This window comes from Salvelinus fontinalis, chromosome 22 (assembly GCF_029448725.1).
Source record: "Salvelinus fontinalis isolate EN_2023a chromosome 22, ASM2944872v1, whole genome shotgun sequence".
NCBI lineage: Eukaryota > Metazoa > Chordata > Actinopteri > Salmoniformes > Salmonidae > Salvelinus > Salvelinus fontinalis.
In genome coordinates, this window is record NC_074686.1 from 10513660 (window position 1) to 10533961 (window position 20302).

General features: G+C 42.5%; 1 protein-coding gene across 4 annotated transcripts in view; it reads left to right on the forward strand.

Annotated features, from left to right (window-relative positions):
- The window catches only part of enpp2l (ectonucleotide pyrophosphatase/phosphodiesterase 2-like), a 30371-nt gene that overhangs the window by 1584 nt on the left and 8485 nt on the right, over positions 1–20302 (forward strand). For 2 of the 4 annotated variants that reach the window (XM_055876351.1, XM_055876349.1), the window contains exons 2-23: positions 90–195; positions 668–823; positions 1360–1485; positions 2110–2173; positions 2437–2534; positions 3085–3164; positions 3381–3500; positions 3735–3790; positions 4325–4390; positions 4588–4660; positions 5006–5114; positions 5472–5597; positions 5737–5768; positions 5904–6031; positions 7651–7735; positions 7838–7925; positions 8083–8252; positions 10055–10100; positions 11509–11648; positions 12311–12452; positions 12659–12736; positions 13495–13627. In XM_055876351.1, coding sequence (XP_055732326.1) covers positions 90–195; positions 668–823; positions 1360–1485; positions 2110–2173; positions 2437–2534; positions 3085–3164; positions 3381–3500; positions 3735–3790; positions 4325–4390; positions 4588–4660; positions 5006–5114; positions 5472–5597; positions 5737–5768; positions 5904–6031; positions 7651–7735; positions 7838–7925; positions 8083–8252; positions 10055–10100; positions 11509–11648; positions 12311–12452; positions 12659–12736; positions 13495–13627 — 2222 coding nt within the window. The remainder of the gene's footprint in view (positions 1–89; positions 196–667; positions 824–1359; positions 1486–2109; positions 2174–2436; positions 2535–3084; positions 3165–3380; positions 3501–3734; positions 3791–4324; positions 4391–4587; positions 4661–5005; positions 5115–5471; positions 5598–5736; positions 5769–5903; positions 6032–7650; positions 7736–7837; positions 7926–8082; positions 8253–10054; positions 10101–11508; positions 11649–12310; positions 12453–12658; positions 12737–13494; positions 13628–20302) is intronic. The other 2 variants (XM_055876352.1, XM_055876350.1) reach the window with 1 other exon arrangement.

Consider the following 20302-nt stretch of genomic DNA (forward strand, 5'->3'; position numbering starts at 1 on the left):
CAGGTGGATTACCTAATGTTCTAGGCTTGACTCCTTGATTCTGATGTTGCGTGAACAACTTTAGGATGACGTCTATCTCTTATTCTCAGGCAGTTGTTCTCTTCGCACTCCTTACGGGATCCAGTGTTAGTGTGGCATATGTCTTTCAAGCAAGTCGACCTGGAGAAGATGCTGGATCTCCGCCCCAAACCAAAAGTGAGACATGGATCGATGCGTTGACATTTGGCCTTTCCTGCTCTGACACAGTTGACTAATAATGGTTTTATTACAGTATAATAAAATAGAGAGTAATAGAACTGTTTTGTCCGTTCAAGGATGGAAATTGTTCGTTGGCATCACCACTGTACCTTTTCTTCCACATTGCACCTTTTTTCTGGAACAGTAGGCTAATAGACTTACAGTAGTAACCCAATATTTAAGATTGACGTTACATTTTCTGCAGCCTGGTTGCCTTTAGCCTTGGTCATTTGTGTTGTCATGATGCCATAGCCTATTATGTGTAGCACACAAACTGTGTTTACCAGGCTACATTTTCAGTACGCTGAAGCCTTTGCTAGTGAGTATGGTGTCCATATTAAGGACACATCCACGGACGTTGTGTCAATCACTTGTTGGTGTGTTAGTGTGTCTCGTTAGCGTTGATGCTAATTGTGTTCGATTGTCCCAGCTCTCTCAGACTCCCTGTGGGTTAGCTCAGCAGGATCATGTAAGGGCAGATGTTTTGAATTGGAGGAAGCTTTACCGCCAGGTTGCAGATGTGACAACTTGTGCAAAACCTACTACAGCTGCTGCTCAGATTTCGACGAGCACTGTTTAAAAACAGGTTTGTATACCAGCTTGTCTTTGAACTGTTTTCTTGTACTGTATATCTTACTCTGGTGCTATGGTGTAATGAAGGAATAAGGCCCAAGTGCTGTGGTATATGGCTAATATACCACAGCTTAGTGCTGTTTTAACGCACGACGCAATGCAGAGTGACTGGATTCAGCCCTTAGCCGTGATACGTATATTGGCAAAATACCACAAACCCCCGAGGTGCCTTATTGCTAATATAAACTGGTTACCAATGTAATTAGAGCAGTAAAAATAAATGTTTTGCCATACCTGTGGTATACGGTCTGATATACCACAGCTTTCAGCCAATCAGCATTCGGGGCTCGAACCACCCAGTTTATATTCCTCAGTATGCACAGAGTATAACCATCCACTACTGTTAATAATAATGTACACCAAATTAAACAATGGCTGATATTGAATTTGCTTTCTGATTTTGTGTGTGTGCATGAGTCATGACTATGGTTTTGTAGTAGCTAGTTGTTGATGCTGAATACAGACTCTTATGTCCCTTCCCTGGTGCAGCGGGTGGCTTTGAGTGCAGTGAAGATCGCTGTGGGGAGACGAGAAACGATGACCACGCTTGCCACTGCTCAGAAGACTGTCTGGTGAAAGGAGACTGCTGCACCAACTACAAAGCCCTCTGCAAAGGTACACACTCAAACTAGGGATGTATGAAAGGCTTTTGAAGAAAGTGAATTTAGGTCAGTTCATTCTGTATTGGACACACAAGGGAACCAAATGAGAAGGCAGTCGGTTAGAAGGAAAAGTAGAATGTGGCCTTTGGGTTTGTTGTGCATTTTACCTTTGGACAGCAGAAGTCCATTAGTTTCACTTTTGTTGTTTACACTACAATGAACCTATAAAAAGTTGTGAGTCTCTTATATACATAGTAACTTTCACATTCTACATCAGGGGTATTCAACTCTTACACTTGTGGTCCGGAGTCTGCTGGTTTTCTGTTCAACCTAATAATTAATTGCACCCACCTGGTGTCCCAGGTCTAAATCAGTCCCTGATTAAAGGGCAACAGTGAAAAAGACGCAGTGAAACTGGCTTCGAGGTCCAGAGTTGAGTTTGAGGGTTCTACATTGCATACATGTTTTCTATTCTTCTCACACTCTGACAAGCTTTGATCATCCAAATACTTTCAAAATGAAGAAGTGAAACTTTGCAACGTTGCAACAATTCTTCTTTTGAATCAAATTCCAATGCACCGTCAACAGACTTTTGCAGACTTGCGCTAGACTTTAACTTTTCAAATTCTCCTATTAGCAGGAGACACTAAATGGGTGGACGATGAGTGTGAGGAGATCACAGGCCCTGAATGTCCTGCAGGGTAAGTTTGAATCAAAAACTCAATAAACGTTCATGATTTTATCCTCAGAAACAGTGACAGTGGCTTTATGGTCTGGGGGAAAGGGGCAGCAGCTGAGCAGTCAGCTCCAACTTGGACTGGAACCAGTAGCCCAGTGGGCACCTTTTGACCTAACACTACAAGGCCATTTGGTTCCCATATCATTTGTGTAAACTAAACAAGTGACATCCCATCAACAGCTAATTTTCCATGACAGCTTTTGAGTATTTGGTCCTTATTCCCAGTTTTATCCGCCCTCCTCTGATCATGCTGTCGGTGGATGGGTTCCGGGACTCCTACATGAAGAAGGGCAAAGCGGTGATCCCCAACATGGAGAAACTGAGTAAGTCACTCCCACTCACATCCTGACACTAGATAGGCCATAGTGTAGCTATACTGTTGTTGAAGGCAGACAAAGTCAGGAACCCAAGCGACTTAGTTACATATCAATCAAATGTATTTTATAAATTCCTTTTTTACATCAGCAGTTGTCACAGAGTGCCTTACAGAAACCCAGCCTAAAAACCCCCAAAGAGCAAGCAATGCAGAGGCAGAAGCACAGTGGCTCGGAAAAACTCCCTAGAAGGCATAAGGGTCTCTAGGAATAAAACAATGTCCTCCTCTCCTCTCCTCTCCTCTCCTCTCCTCTCCTCTCCTCTCCTCTCCTCTCCTCTCCTCTCCTCTCCTCTCCTCTCCTCTCCTCTCCTCTCCTCTCCTCTCCTCTCCTCTCCTCTCCTCTCCTCTACTCTACTCTACTCTACTCTACTATTAGACTTTAGACCGTAATGGATGAGTTGAAGTGAGGTGCTTTCACTTTAGATTTCATGCAGTGTGATGAAAGATTCTAGGCTACTGATAATATATTGATCATTTGTTAATTTCTTTCCATATAGGAACATGTGGCACTCACGCACCCTACATGAGACCAGTGTACCCCTCCAAAACTTTCCCCAATTTGTATACTCTTGCCACGGTATGGTTACTTATTCCGATGCATGTCCATATGAATATACCACTGTTTTATTGAAACTTGAAATAAAATATGTTTTCAATTAGATGGTTTCCAATTTCCAAGTCATATACATTGTAACAACATGTAGCAACATTATAATAACATTGTAACAGCTTTTATACAGATCTTCGTCAATTATGTTTCGCTGGTAAATCTATGAGTTGTGATGTTTTCAAGGGGCTATATCCCGAGTCTCATGGAATAGTGGGCAACTCAATGCACGACCCCGTGTTTGACGCCAACTTCAGCCTGAGGGGGAGGGAGAAACTGAACCACCGCTGGTGGGGTGGCCAACCTGTGAGTGTATAGATACTGTCCAATTCTTCACACTTACACCGTTTTTAAACTTAGGGAAATACACTAAAGGTTTGCAGAATCACAATGGCATTTCTAATGTAAGATAGTAACTTGGCGCAGCATCAAGTGGTTAGGAATGGATAAGATAATACGTGAATGGGTTTTTTGCATACTGTATGCTTCATGTTTTATATCTGTGCTTGGAACATGACCTGTTTCCCTGTATGTCTGTAGATCTGGATCACTGCAGAGAAGCAAGGGGTGAAGGCAGGAACCTTCTTCTGGCCGTGGTGAGTTAACTCGGTCTCTTTGTCAATGACTATTTTGACCGTCAACTACGGTGGCCTGTTAGAGCAAAATGACACAACAAATAATTGATCAGTTGATTAAAAAACCAAGACCATTAATTATTTATAAAACATTAATACTGAGTGGTGAAACTTAATATAAAGATGATAATAAGGGTCAATATAAATACAAATAAGTTGGGATTTTACTGAAATAATGCAAATCATTTGCATATCTATGAACTAATAATGACGAGGGGGCTGGTCCTTCCTGCGGCACATCCATACAAACAATGCCCCCCCCACACAATCAGACACATTGGCCATTGAGCTTCCAAAGCATGGTAGCCTAGAGCCCAGTTTGTTTTGCTAGCGAGTTTCACTCATTAGCATAAACACATGTTAGACTGCCAGGCAAACACTTTTGTTGATATTTCTTTTTGCAAAATAATGTACCCTCATAACGTGTAGTTATTCTAGAACTAAGTCATGAGATACTTGCAAGTATACTTGACTGACATGTCTGTGTCGTTGCAGGGTGATTCCACTGGAGAGGAGAATCCTGACCATCCTGCGTTGGCTTAGTCTTCCTGACGATGAGAGGTTAGATATTCATCCCCAAGGCTCATTAAATATGAACATCAATCTGCGCCAATCTCACTTCCACCAATTTCCCCAAAAGACTCAGAGATGGACTAAGCTACTCAGCCTTATAAAAGCGTTAATAGATAGAGAATCAAGCTGCTGTACTGTACTGATTAGGTCAGAGGTTGAGCTGTGTGTCTGTGTGATATTTCTAGGCCCTATGTGTACGCTGTCCACTCAGAGCAGCCCGACACGTTCGGACACAGACTGGGACCCTTCAGCAACGAGGTGAGCTCCTTTGATTGGGCCAGACATAACCTCGTCCCCAGTCCCGAATTGGTTCGACAGAGAGAGAGCCGGCTGGTGGATGAGATTAGGCCAGAGATAGTTGATGGATGCTATGGGGCGGGGTGGGTGTTGTGCGGGGAGCGGTTCACGTAAGAGTAACTCATCTTAAGGGGATAAAGAGCTAAACCATGTTGCGGTCTCTAACTTTGGTGATATTTACGCATTTTTACACATTAATACTGTAAATACAGGTAAAATGTTGTCATGAACCACAAATGACAAATTCCAGAGATTGTTGTTGAGGTATGACTTACTGTAGTAACTTTTGTGTTTTGTGTGTTATAGTTGGACAACCCTCTGAAGGAGATTGACAAGATCATTGGTCAGCTGATGGACGGCCTGAAACAGATGAAACTCCACCGATGTGTTAACATCATCGTCGTTGGAGACCATGGTATGGAACAACGGACCACAAGAACCACAACGAGCCTATGTCTACTCTGGTTAACTGACCTAATAACACAAAAACATATTTCCCTGATGTCTTGATAACAATGTGAAAAAATACAGATTTACCTTGTTGTAATCTTGTTACTTGATGTCTGCAACCAGAAAAACATTTTAGAACCATTAAATGAAGTTATTATGAAGTCCCATGTCGACTTTTGTTCCATGGGAAATGTTTACTAACCTTGGCTTATGCGTAAGGCCGTCATTGTAAATAAGAATTTGTTCTTAACTGACTTACCTAGTTAATAAAGGTTAAATAAAAAATAAAAAATAAAAATAACTTGTCTCTTTCTGCCCCTAGGAATGGAGGAGGCCCACTGTGAAAGGACTGAGTTCCTCAGTACCTATCCTGTGAACGTGGACGAGATCAATCTGATCCCTGGATCTCTTGGGAGAATCCGGGCCCGGGATCCCAAGTCAACCACCTGTGAGTTACACAGTACTGTAAGAGAATGGACATAGCTGGATAGATGTGTGAACTACAATGTGTTCATGCATCTTTCTTTCTTTATAGTATATATTTTCCTATATAGCTGTTTTACTTTTTTATGTTTACAATTTTTCAGACGACCCAAAAGTAGTTGTGGCGAATCTTACAGTAAGTACACATGAAACATTTACGAAACAAAACAATTATTATGTTTTTGTTAGTTATTTTGCTGGCTGTGTATAACTTACTGTAAGTCATCTACATGAGCGATCACGTAGTCCATGTAATGACCTTGTTTTACAGTGTAAAATGCCAACCCAGCACTTTAAGCCTTACTTGAAACAACACCTCCCGAAACGGCTTCACTACGCCAACAACCGCAGAATTGAGGATGTCCACTTACTCATGGAGAGAAAGTGGCACATTGCCAAGTATTGTATTTTTCTACAGTACTAGTACTATCAACTCAACTAAACTCAGCAAAAAAAGAAACGTCCTCTCACTGTCAACTGTGTTGATTTTCAGCAAACTTAACATGTGTAAATATTTGTATGAACATAACAAGATTCCACAACTGAGACATAAACTGAATAAGTTCCACAGACATGTGACTAACAGAAATGGAATAATGTGTCCCTGAACAAAGGGGGGGTCAATATCCAAAGTAACAGTCAGTATCTGGTGTGGCCACCAGCTGCAACAAGTACTGCAGTGCATCTTCCTCCTCATGGACTGCACCAGATTTGCCAGTTTTTGCTGTGAGATGTTACCCCACTCTTCCACCAAGGCACCTGCAAGTTCCCGGACATTTCTGGGGGGAATGACCCTAGCCCTCACCCTCTGATCCAACAGATCCCAGACGTGCTCAATGGGATTGAGATCCGTGCTCTTCGCTGGCCATGGCAGAAAACTGACATTCCTGTCTTGCAGGAAATCACGCACAGAATGAGCAGTATGACTGGTGGCATTTTCATGCTGGAGGGTCATGTCAGGATGAGCCTGCAGGAATGGTACCACATGAGGGAGGAGGATGTCTTCCCTTTAACGCACAGCGTTGAGATTGCCTGCAATGACAACAAGCTCAGTCCGATGATGCTTTGACACACCGCCCCAGACCATGACGGACCCTCCACCTCCAAATTAATCCCGCTCCAGAGTACAGGCCTCGGTGTAACGATCATTCCTTCGACGATAAACGCAAATCAGACCATCACCCCTGGTGAGACAAAATCGCGACTCGTCAGTAAAGAGCACTTTTTGCCAGTCCTGTCTGGTCCAGCGATGGTGGGTTTGTGCCCATAGGCGACGTTGTTGCCGGTGATGTCTGGTGAGGACCTGCCTTACAACTGGCCTACAAGCCCTCAGTCAAGCCTCTCTCAGCCTATTGCGGACAGTCTGAGCACTGATGGAGGGATTGTGCGTTCCTGGTGTAACTCGGGCAGTTGTTATTGCCATCCTGTACCTGTCCCGCAAGTGTGATGTTCGGATGTACCGATCCTGTGCAGATGTTGTTACACGTTGTCTGCCACTGCGAGGACGATCAGCTGTCCGTCCTGTCTCTCTGCAGCGCTGTCTTCGGCGTCTCACAGTACGGACATTGCAATTTATTTCCCTGGTCACATCTGCAGTCCTCATGCCTCCTTGCAGCATGCCTAAGGCACGTTCCCGCAGATGAGCAAGGACCCTGGGCATTTTTCTTTTGGTGTTTTTCAGAGTCAGTAGAAAGGCCTCTTTAGTGTCCTAAGTTTTTATAACTGTGACTTAATTGCCTACCATCTGTAAGCTGTTAGTGTCTTAACGACCGTTCCACAAGTGCATGTTCATTAATTATTTATGGTTCATTGAACAAGCATGGGAAACAGTGTTTCAACCCTTTACAATGAAGATCTGTGAAGTTATTTTGATTTTTACGAATTATCTTTGAAAGACAGGGTCCTGAAAAAGGAACATTTCTTTTTTTGCTGAGTTTAGATTAAGTTAAAAAGTGGAATTTGGGGACAAATTGGCATTTGTCTAATGCTTTTTATTTTGTATATTCTATGTGATGCAGGAAAGTGCCTGAAAACAGGAGGCATCCTGGGAGATGTGGTTTCTTTGGTGACCACGGATTTGACAATAAGATCACCAGTATGCGGGTAAACCACTTAAATAAAAATTCTATAATCGTAACATTTTCCAGATATCATATTCTTAGCTGCTTGTGTTTACATTGTTTTCAATGTTTGTTCCCTGTATAGACAATCTTTTTGGGCTACGGACCAAGCTTTATGTTCCAGACAAAAGTGGCAGAATTTGAAAGTATTGAGTTGTACAATGTCATGTGCGGTACGATTTCTTTCTGTACTTAAGAGCTTATTTGTTGGCACCACCCCCTTACTCTGAAACAGATATTTACAATAAATATTTCAGAACTAGGAAATTGAAAGTTTCTGTGGAAACTTTGTTCCATACTAAATCAATCTCATATGCCCTTCTTTCTCAGACCTCCTGGGCTTGACCCCTGCCCCTAACAATGGAACCCATGGCAGTCTGAATGACATGCTGAAAGCCCCTCCTTTCACACCCACCATGCCAGAGGAAGTGACTGCTCCCACCAGCTCTGACACATCCTCTGCCACAACCTACGACCTGGGATGTAGCTGTGACAATGAGGTCAGTGGGGAGGTCATGAGTGGGAACCAACTCAAAGAGTTTTATTGAGTAACAGGGTCGGGGTCCATTCCATTTTAAACCCCATAAGGTTGATGTCCGATGAATGCTAGTATATATGGAGACTGTTTAGTGGCAAAAATAAGGGGTTAAATACATGTAAAAAAAAAAAAAAAAAAGCAAATGTTTTCTGAACTTTCTCTTTGGTGGCAGGTAGCCTAGCGATTAAGAGCATTGGGACAGTAGCCACAAGGTTGCTGGTTCAAATCCCTGAGCTGCTATGTGAAAAATCTGTCAATGTGCACTTAACCCTAATTGCTGCTGTAAGTCTGCTAAATGTAAATATAGGACAGACACTTCAGAACAAACTTCCTTTGGATTTTTTTAGGGGGGACTATCTGCTGTTCCTTGTAGGGAATCTGTTATGCAATGTGTTTGTATTGGTCCCATGATTTATGTACGCTGAGAGTCGGGAAGCAAGTTCAGGGAGTGAAGACATTTAATAAATTAACGAACATGAACATGAACAGAACAAAACAAGAAACATGAACAGCGCACCGACATGAAACAGACACAGAAACAATAACGCCTGGGGAAGGAACCAAAGGGAGTGACATAACTAGGGCAGGTAATCAAGGAGGTGATGAAGTCCAGGTGAGTGTCAATAAGCACTGGTGCGTGTGACGATGGTGACAGGTGTGCCTAATAATCAGCAGTCTGGTGACCTAGAGGCCAGAGGGGGAGTATACGTGACACCAAAGTCGTTTTAGAGAATTTGGCAGTACGTCCAAACGGCCTCACAACCACAGACCACTTGTAACCACGCCAGCCCAGGGCCTCCACATCCAGTTTCTTCACCTAAGGGATCATCTGAGACCAGCCACCTGGACAGCTGATGAAACTGTGGGTTTGCACAACTGAAAAATGTCTGCACAAACTGTCAGAAAACGTCTCAGGCAAGCTCATCTGCGTCAAATGCTCTCCTTCGATGGCCAGTGGCACGCTGGATAAGTGTGCTCTTCACGGATGAATCCCGGTTTCAACTGTACCGGGTAGGTGGCGTTGTGTGGGCGAGTGTTGTGAACAGAGTGCCCCATGGTGGCAGTGGGGTTAAGGTATGGGCAGGAATAAGCTACGGACAATGAACACAATTGCATTTTATCGTTGGGAATTTGAATGCACAGAGATACCATGATGAGACCCTGAGTCCCATTGTCGTGCCATTCATCCACCTCCATCACCTCATGTTTCAATATGATAATGCGCAGCCTCATGTTGCAAGGATCTGTACACAATTCCTGGAAGCTGAACATGTCCCAGTTCTTCCATACTCACCGGACATGTCATCCATTGAGCATGTTTGGGATGCTCTGGATCAACGTGTACGGCAGCATTTTCCAGTTCCCACCAATATCCAGCAACTTCACACAGCCATTGAACAGGAGTGGGACAACGTTCCACAGGCCACATTCAACAGCCTGATCCACTCTATGCGAAAGAGATGTGTTGCGCTGCACGAGGCAAATGGTGGTTTTCTAATCCACGCCCCTACCTTTTTAAAAATATATCTTTGACCAATAGATGCATATCTGTATTCCCAGATTTCATGAATTTATTTCAATTTACTGATCCACAGATTTCATGAATTTATTTCAATTTACTGATTTCCTTATATGAACTGCAACTCAGTAAAATCTTTGAAATTGTTGCAGGTTGCGTTTTCATTTTTTTTCAGTGTATATAACACACAGGAAAATCATGCTTTTGACTGCACTGGGACTAAGATCTCTGTTCCTCTGTTACAGAACAAAGTAGAGGAGAACAATCAGAGATTCAGCCCAGCCGTAGATGGTAAGTGTCAATCTTTTAGAGTGTGTTCGGTTACAGTTTATTTAAAGTGATAGTTCCCTTTTATTTTTACATTTTGTGCTTATTTTCCACTTACCTAGGGTGTTATGGAGTAATCCAAATAATTTAAACGTTTGTTTGCTGGTAATTTACCAACTTCCAGAATCTCCAGGCTAACAGTTTTTGAAAATGTGGAAGATTGTATCAGTTAGCAGTGCATTCAAAAGTATTACAACTGGCCTAGTCTCTCGTGACAAGGTATGCCATGAAACGCCCAAAATGCTAATATCGGTGATATTGATCAGTGTTTTTAAACACTAATAACCAGGTAAACAAAACAAAAACATTGTTTGCTGTCTTACCTTGTCCATATACTGCTCACAGGGAAACTGTAATTTTGTAATTTGGGTGAACTCTTTTGAACTATTTTTAAACTCATACCCCGACTTTCCCACTTACTGAGTGACTAGGAGCTTAGCAACCATCTGACGTGTAACCTGTGGTATGTGTGGCTTAGCAGCTTTGCTTCCTCGCTCACACGTCTGCTACTGGGATTGATCTTGTGTCCTATGTATCCCGAACACTCTCGATTCACCATAGCCAGCTGCACCACCATAATGCAAGCAATTCCATGCTGCTGGTGGTGGTATTTCAAGCTGAGTGAACTTTGCCAACTCAACTCGGTTACACCCGCCCCTCTCAGTCCACAGCCACCCCAGCCTTTGAAATGAACGCACTGCAGATCCAGGGCACGGTGCCCCTGTAACAGCTACATGCTACTTGCTTAACAGCTTTGCTTCCTAGCTAACAAGTCCACTACTGAAAGGGATTGATCTTGGGCACTTTGTCTCGCAAATACACGTGACCGCCCTCTTGAAACACCTTAGCCAGCTGAGCCACCGAAAAGCAATTCAATGGCACGGGGGGTGGTATTTCAAGCTGAAGAGTGAGCTTTACCAACTCAACTCGGTTGCACCATGACAATGTGAATGTGATTAGTCGAGAGCCCGTAGTGCAGAGCGTTACACATTGTACACACTCCTGAGTTACTCCAGCCAACTCCAACGCCTTATCCCCATGCTTTTGAATACACGAACTTATGCTAATGCTAATCCTAATACTAATGCCCTAACTGATACAATTAGTTTCCACTAGCATTGCTACATCCCCCCAAAACACTAGCCAGGGGATTCTGGACCTTCTATTGAACCAGCTAACGAACTTAGAACTTTGGATGAAACTCAGGTAAGTCGAAAGCTAAAAATAAAAAAACGATCCAGTTTGCAATATTTAGACAATATGAAATACTATATAGTCACATAGCCTGCTGTAGAATTCAAAAACAAAATGACTGATTTTGAGCCCAGGTTAACTACTGCCCTACTTGCTTGATTAACTGGTATTTTCACAGACGCCACACACCTCCCCTTCGGTCGACCAGCGGTTCTTTTCCAAACGACGTATAGCCTCCTCCTCCACAGTGACTTCATCAGTGGATACAGCCAGGAGCTCTCCATGCCCCTATGGACATCATTCACAGTGCCCAAACAAGTAGGCTATTCATCACATGGAACACAACAAATGGAACTAGTAGTAGTAATTTAATGAGTCGATCCATATGATTTGAGAGCTTGTCCTCAGACCTGGGTCATGTTGAGTCGTTGATCAGTGGTTGCCGAACGGTTTTTGAATTGTGACCCACAAGGCTTTTCTAGTTTTCTTCTTACCCACAGAATAGACACACAAAAAAGATCATAGTCACAGGGACTGGCTATGACGTACCAGTCGGTCCAGAGCCACCATTTGGGAAGCATTAGGTCATATCTTTCCAAAGCTCTTTTGAAATGTCTCTGTTTACTTGAGTGGTTACAAGGAGAAGCATGTGTGAAAATAATTACTACTCCCGTTGGGAGATCGTAAATGTTATTTTGGTCTTTGACTCAACTGGTTAATTGCATTTTGTATTAAAATGAGCCTGGTTTTGTTTTATTGGGGGGAGAGAATCTGGATAGGTACTTGCGTAACACTAACCTAACAGAACCCTATACAGACGCAGACACGATACAGCACACAAATACCAACTAATGGTGTGGTCCCAATCACATACAGCAACACTGTATTGGCTGTTTTTTAACACTGGCTGTTTGTGTACCGGTTCTCTCTCATTTGGCGATGGGATTTCACTATGTGTTACAAATGACAACCCTTCCAAGGAAGAAGTCATGCCCCTCCCTGAGCCTGAGCCAGTGATTGAGTGTGTGAGAGCAGACATGCGGGTCGCTCCTGAACACAGCCAGGCCTGCACCACCTACAGCCAGGACACCGATGGCTCCTATGGCTTCCTCTATCCACCAGGTGGGTTGCACACTGGTCATGTTCATTAAGGCACACTGAAGCAAAACAAGCATTTCTTATTGGAGTTAGATAGTACCTCCTTTTTCAATCGGTTTTGTGCTTAATGAAGACGACCCTGGTCTTGTGGCGCTACATGGTGTGCAGGCTTTTGTTCCAGGCTTAAATGGGAGGTAAATGAAAGTATATATTTGTATTTTCTATGCTAGAGCTGGCCATGTCTTCTGAATCAAAATATGATGCATCACTGATCACGAACACTGTTCCCATGTACCCTGCGTTCAAAAGTGAGTATTCATTTATTTATATCTACTTATATCAATTGTAATAAATCTGTCACTGCGTTTTGTTAAGAAAGTTGTTATGCTGTAAGGTTCTCAAAGGAGATCCTTGTTGCTCACTTTCTGTTTTTCTCTGGTAGATGCTTCCTTCCAAAGCTTTTACGGTTACCAATCACATCATATATAGTACATGTGGGCCTCTGGACTCTTGTTCTGCGTCTTTGCTTGGACTGCCCATTCTAATGTGTGGAGGGAGAGGTGGGAGGAGGAGTGAGGCGGGAGGCTAGTAGGATGACCTCAGGTCTGGGGGAGAATGGACAGGCTGACCCCCCCCCCCCCCCCCCCCCCACACACCCCCCACACACACACACATACAAAGAGAGCCTCAGTCTAGGCCAGTGAAGCCTGGTGTGGTGAAAGACTAGAAAAGGATGTGAAGGTCAGTTGCCTTGTCTGGGGAATTTTAGTGTGGGGCATGGCTTTTACTTCCTCGTGAAAGAATTAGCATCAAGATCAGACCAGCAGCCTTTGGCTTTTGAAATGCTTAGAAGGTGCCCTGTCATGATTCAAATGGCGCAATAACACATTAATAACATGTATTCCCAAAATGCTATACGCAAATGCAGTATAGAGAGCATTTTTCAAGGTTGGCTATAAGCATTCATTTCAGTTCCTGACCTACACATAATGTTGCAAAACATTATTTGGTTCTCTAATTGTTGATTGTCTTATTCCCTTGTTCTCTTTTCCCTTCAACTCTGCAGAAGTATGGAGCTACCTCCAGGGGACTCTTCTCAAGCGCTATGCAGAGGAGAATAACGGCATAAACGTGGTCACCGGTCCCATCTTTGACAACAACTACGATGGCCACCGCGACACCACTGTGAAAATCAAAGAGTAAGGACTCAGACATAACAACAGCGTTTGCTGGCCGAGAGTACTTAGCACCTTTGAAAGTAATTTGCGAACCGAGTGCGTTACCGATTTTACACCGATTTTACATCTACAGCGGGCGGGTAGTCCCTAAAACACAGCATGCTGAACGATCGGCAGATGACTGCTATATCCACATTTGGTGCGATGTGTGCGAGCTATAAGGGTGACAGGTAGTGATGGGGGAAGATGAAAATTTGTAATGGTGTTACATTGGATAAAAGTAGAGACTCAGAGCTAGAAAATGGTATATCGTACCTTGCAGTTTTTTTTATTTAACCTTTATTTAACTAGGCAAGTCAGTTAAGAACAAATTCTTATTTACAATGACGGCCTACCAGGGAACAGTGGGTTAACTGCCTTGTTCAGGGGCAGAACAACATATTTTTACCTTGTCAGCTCAGTGATTCGATCCAGCAACCTTTCGGTTAGGCTACCTGCCGCAGTTGAGGAACAATGGGAAAGTATGTCTGCTTTGAAACTTGATAAACTTGTAACCCCACTTTTGAGAAAATGGCACTTGAAAGTTTTGGTACACCTACTGGAGAGCTCTTCTTTGTCTACACCCATTCAGCATCGTTCACACCCTCTTAAGCCTTAGCCCCACCCATCTCTTTGAGGATTCACATGTGTGGCCATGTGCTAAACTAAGTGAGTAGTTTAGTAAACAACCAAAGATTTCAAGATTAAAGTGGTAAAAGTAGTAGCCTATAATAAGGAAAAACTCCAGGTAAAATCACACTTTATCTATTCCTTTGCCTATATCCCAATCTGACTTTGGTGCAGGTCATGTTGTTCTTCAATGGTAAACACACACTATATCAAATAAAATCAAAAGTTTATTTGTCACATGCACAGGATACAGAAGGTGGTACAGTGAAATGGTTACTTGCACATTTGCAAGATTAAAAACAGAAAGTGTCCAGATAAAAATGATTTATAAATATTGTATAATTATTAGACGATGCTCACCCGACACACTTGTCTAAATTGATGGGTCATGTGAAGGAAATGCTATAACCACCCCCCAGCCACATCTAGCTAAGTGGATGGGTCACTATTGTCTAGACATGTACACATGTTGATTAAATACAATATATGGCCTTAATCACCCCCAGACACACCTGGCTAACTTGATGGATCATGTAATCATCTGGCGAAGTGGAGCCTTTTGTTTAGAAATGGTGCTAGCCAAACAATGAATCGGCATAATCCCAATTCGTACTACTACCAATACAAACATTGTCATAGCTGTAGTATAAATCTGCAGGTAGCTAAAGCTAACAATAGGCTATAACTAGCAATGCAAATGGATTTCTGATTAGAATAATATTACTACACAGATCATACACGTAACGTTGGCTAGCGAACCAGCAAGATAACGTTCGCTAGCTAGAGAACAGTACACTTTAACTTGCAAGGAAAATGACTTTCTGACAAAATTTTAAACTTAGAAAATCTGAAAATGCAGCTAGACGCTTACCCCTATAGTTGGATGAACGCTTCACAGCAGACTGGAACCATTTAACTATGTTTTTGTTTGTAGCTACATCTTGTTTGGCCAGCGTTGTCAAGTCACTCCGGTTCACACTGACCGTGGCGTGTGCAGAAAGTAGCCCTTCCCTTTTCCAACTGATCTACCAATAGCACCTGCTAAATTCAGTGCATCAATGTTGTTGAGCAAAGTAGCAAAACGTTTGTAGTTCTCGATGTTATATCTTTCAAAAACCACACCGTGGAAAGGACTATCAACACATACTGAGCAGCTCATGTTATAGACAGAAGCATGCTACATGCAGACCAATCCAAACTCATCTCCCGGCATGTGCAGCCCATCCATTATCTCTGCCAATCATGGCTAGCGGGAAGGTTCCTGACTTTTTCCGTGGCTAGACCAACGAGGCTCGTAATTTAACACTTTTATTTGTATTTACGTATGGAATACAAGTTTGTTATTAAAGCACATGAAAGTATACATGTTCCCGAAGGCATTTCTGACCAAAAACGCATTTTGATTAAAAGAAATACATGTTTACATTCAAATGCCTCTCCTGTGAAGTAGTGAAGTGTGACATACGCCTAGTTCCCTGAAGCAAGTCACATATCGCAATATTATTTCTGGGACGATATTATGTCAATATTTGATTACAAGTATCGATTTTGCAACTCTAGGTAGCGTTAGCTGGCACTAGTCGGCTGTACCTGCGCCAAAACTCCAGTATTTCCCTCCTATAGTTTGTTCCCCCGTCTTCTTTTTAAATAGTGAGCCCACATGTTTTCAGCCCTTTTAATTCCCTGACTGATCAAAACTTGTTTTCTCATGCTCTCTCTTTTCTCTCTGATGCAGACATATGGTAATCAATATGTTCATAACATCAAATCGCAATAAAATCGCAGTATCAAATCCCGATGCATAATGTATCGTGAGAATCTTGAGAATCGCAAAACATATTTTATCGGCACCTAAGTGTCGTGATAATATAGTATCGTGAGGTCCCTAGCAATTCCCAGCCCTAGTGACAGGTCAAGATGATGCCCTTTGACCTGTGTTTGTAAGATGTTACAAACAAAGGGGATCATGTTTTGTGTTATTCTATTTCTATTTTCAAATAGTTATGGCTGTTCAATTGGAGTGATTTGGATTCATTTGGATGTATTTTGTTTTTTTACTGGCTGGTACATTTAGCTATGATATCTCCTTTTACACAGTAGCGATGTGTGTGTAAAATCAATGGGGAAGCCAAGCCAGGCAAATATTATTTTTTACAACCTGTGTTGTTTTCACTATAACCTGTTAGAAATGCATTTATACAGCACCGTGATAGCCGATATAAGGCTGATAAACCATAGCCTACATCGTGTCACAGACAGTCCCAAAAGACAAGTGTCACACAGTGGCGTAATAAATTCAACCACATACATTTGTGTTTCATCACAGTTAAAACCAGAGAGCAACTTCTGTCCTGTTTAAGTCCACAAAGATAATATTGCATGTAACAAACAGTTGACCTACACAGCATGGTCAAATGAAAGTTAAAGTTAGTTGTAAAAGTTCATTTGACCAACGGTTTGCTCAAGTTACAATAACATCCTTACTAAAATGTTTCTGAAGCAGCAAGATTATAATAGCCTATTGGGAAATACAACTGCAATGCACTTCAACTTGGACATGTTGTAGGCTAACTTTAGGGAGAAGCCCCCCGGAATACTGATGTTAACTTGTGGTAACCCCAAGAAGTGCATTAAAACAGACTCTGAACAGTCTAACTATTGATTCAGGACCACGGAGAGTTACCGGAAAGCGCGGCCTCCACTATCAGCACCTCAAGTTGGACAGCGCCTTTCTGGCGGAGGCCGCATCTCAACGAGCACATTCACATTGACTCATCACAAAAATATATGCAAGTTAGAATAAACCTGTGCAGAATATATGCCCACAGTCCAGACTAGATAAATAGTTAAGTATTATCATCTGGCGGCGAAGATGGAAGCAAACATGAAATAAACCGAGCTAAAATAATGAATAACATGGTACAGAAATTGTAAGCATATAGACATTGATCATCTTACGGCAAAGATGAAAACACAAACCATTTAAAAAACAACATTTCAACAACATCAAGTATATGCCTAGTCTAATACAATGGCAATATAAAAACACCGAAAAACAATTTAGTCCAATCAAGCCGTCTGTGTGCAAAGAGAAAAACATGTTGACTCACCCTACTTGTTGACTCACCTTCCTCTCTTTCATGCTGGCAAAATGGTCAATGACTTTGTCATACAGTACTCCGCTGGACTTAAGTTCATGCAACACACACGTTTCCATTGACATTTTTGCCAAATGTGAGTCTCTCTTGTCCACAGCTATTGTTTAGGCAGGTTTTAATCATTTTCAGACAGGAAAATGGCCTTTCAGCCGATGTACTTGTGACAAGGGATGGTGATCATCAGTTTCAGGAGCTTGCATACCTCGGGTAAAGTGTTGGTCACGTAATTTTTCACGAGTGATTTCAGCAGCTCACCTAGTGGTTTATGGAAGGAGGCATCAGCATAGACTACCTGCAGCAAATGTTTCAACCTCTGGTTGTCAAAGAAAGGGTACGTCTGGAACAGCTGTGTGAATACTCTGTCAGGAAACCCCTCTTGCTTGGAGACCTCGGGAAATGACCCATGATCAAGAACACAGAAGAGGTCGAGGCTCTTCATGTTAGCAAACCTCTGGGTCATGTGTAGTATGATTGAATTGAGTTGTTTCGAAGTACAGTCGTTTGGTATCTGTCCAGGAAGCCTGGGGCATTGTCAGTGTTGTCCCGGTGGTTGAGTCCCTGTTCATAGTCATCCCAGCCACGGCTGCTTCTTTTGCGTCTTTCATCTTCCATTCAACAGTCTGATCAGTGTTGTCATATATCCTTTGAAACTTTGCATCACTTCTATTGGCTTTCAATGCATTTAGTGTACTATCAACCTGTACACAAGAATGTCTTACATCAAGAGATTTGCTCTACAGGGCCTGAAACAGCGGTTCTGTGAGTCCCAAAATGTTGACAGCTTTGCACACTCTTGGCATTCTCTCAACCAGCTTCACCTGGAATGCTTTTCCAACAGTCTTGAAGGAGTTCCCACATATGCTGAGCACTTGTTGGCTGCTTTTCCTTCTCTCTGCGGTCCAACTCATCCCAAACATTCTCAATTGGGTTGAGGTCGGGTGATTGTGGAGGCCAGGTCATCTGATGCAGCACTCCATCACTCTCCTTCTTGGACAAATAGCCCTTACACAGCCTGGAGGTGTGTTGGGTCATTGCCTTGTTGAAAAACAAATGATAGTCCCACTAAGCGCAAACTAGATGGAAGGGTGTATCGCTGCAGAATGGTTAAGTGTGCTGGTTAAGTGTGCCTTGAATCTTAAATACATCACTGACAGTGTCATCAGCAAAGAACCCCCACACCATCACACCTCCTCTTCCATGCTTCACGGTGGGAACCACACATGCAGAGATCATCCTTCACCTACTCTGCGTCTCACAAAGACACAGCGGTTGGAACCAAAAATCTCACATTTAGACTCATCAGACCAAAGGACAGATTTCCACCAGTCTAATGTCTATTGCTCGTGTTTCTTGGCCCAATCAATTGGTGTCTTTTAGTAGTGGTTTCTTTGCAGCAATTCGACCATGGAGGCCTGATTCACATAGTCTTCTCTGAACAGTTGATGTTGAGATGTCTGTTACTTGAACTCTGTGAAGCATTTATTTGGGCTACAATCTGAGGTGCAGATAATTCTAATAAACGTATCCTCTGCAGCAGAGGTAACTCTGAGTCTTCCTTTCCTGTAGCGGTCCACATGAGAGACAGTTTCATCATAGTGCTTGATGGTTTTTGTGACTGCACTTGAAGAAACTTCCAAAGTTTTTGACATGTTCCTGATTGACTGACCTTCATGTCTTAAAGTAATGATGGACTGTCGTTTCTCTTTGCTTATTTGAGCTGTTCTTGCCATAATATGGACTTGGTCTTTTACCAAATAGTGCTATCTTCTGTATACCAACCCTACCTTGTAACAACAAGGCACAGCTGTTAATTCAAATGCATTCCAGGAGACTATCTAATAAAGCTGGTTGTGAGAATGCCAAGAGTGTGCAAAGCTCTCATCAAGGCTACTTTGAAGAATCTCAAATTATTATATATATTATGATTAAATAATTTTTTGTTACAACTTCATTCCATATGTGTTCTTTTTATAGTTCTGATGTCTTCACTATTATTCTACAATGTAGAAAATAGTAAAAATAAAGAAAAACCTTTGAATGAGCAGTTGTCCAAACTTTTGACTTGTACTGTACCTGTAAATATGGGGCTTGTCCCAAGGTGTTCAGTCATGGCAGTATCGAACTCTGCAAATGCATTGACAAGTTCCACAAAATGACCTTTGTTAAGGCTTGTTGCTGACTCGTCATGATTCCTGAAGGCTTGCTCCTGCTGTCCCAGGTATATTACTGCGGTTAACAGTTTCTTCAGAATGTCTCTGCTTTATTCACCTGTTTGATGTGCCTCTGGACACTGATCACTGCGGCCTGGTCGAGAGCCTTTTTGATCCGGACTCGACCAAAGAGCTTTAGTTTCAGGCTCGCCATAATGTGTTTTTTAGATTTTCCATATTGGTCAAGGGACCTGCCCAGATTTGCAAGATCAGAAAAACCTGTGGTGGCCCAAGGGTTGTTAAGCAAGCATGTGCTCTTGTCAAATAGAAGGCATGGTCAGCAAAACATATTTTTTTACTTAGCACTCCCAGTTAGCCAGTCGTATTGTAATTCTCAGTGTTGAAATATCCGGTCCCACCCCTTACTCCTCTCCCCTGCGCAATATCCAATTTTGGGGTCGGCTTCCCATTCACCTTGATTTTCAGTTGCTGCTCAAATGACAATTTTACAAAATCGAATTTAATGAAAATTATAAAACACAGCGACTTAAGTCATTATATGTATACTGTATATATATATACAGTATATAATTCTTTTTGGGGGGAAGCTTGGCTTCCCTTGACGTCCATGAATACACGTGTCACGGCCGTCGAAAGAACTGGACCAAAGCGCAGCGTTGTGAGCGTACATATTCCTTTTATTAGAAATGACGCCGACA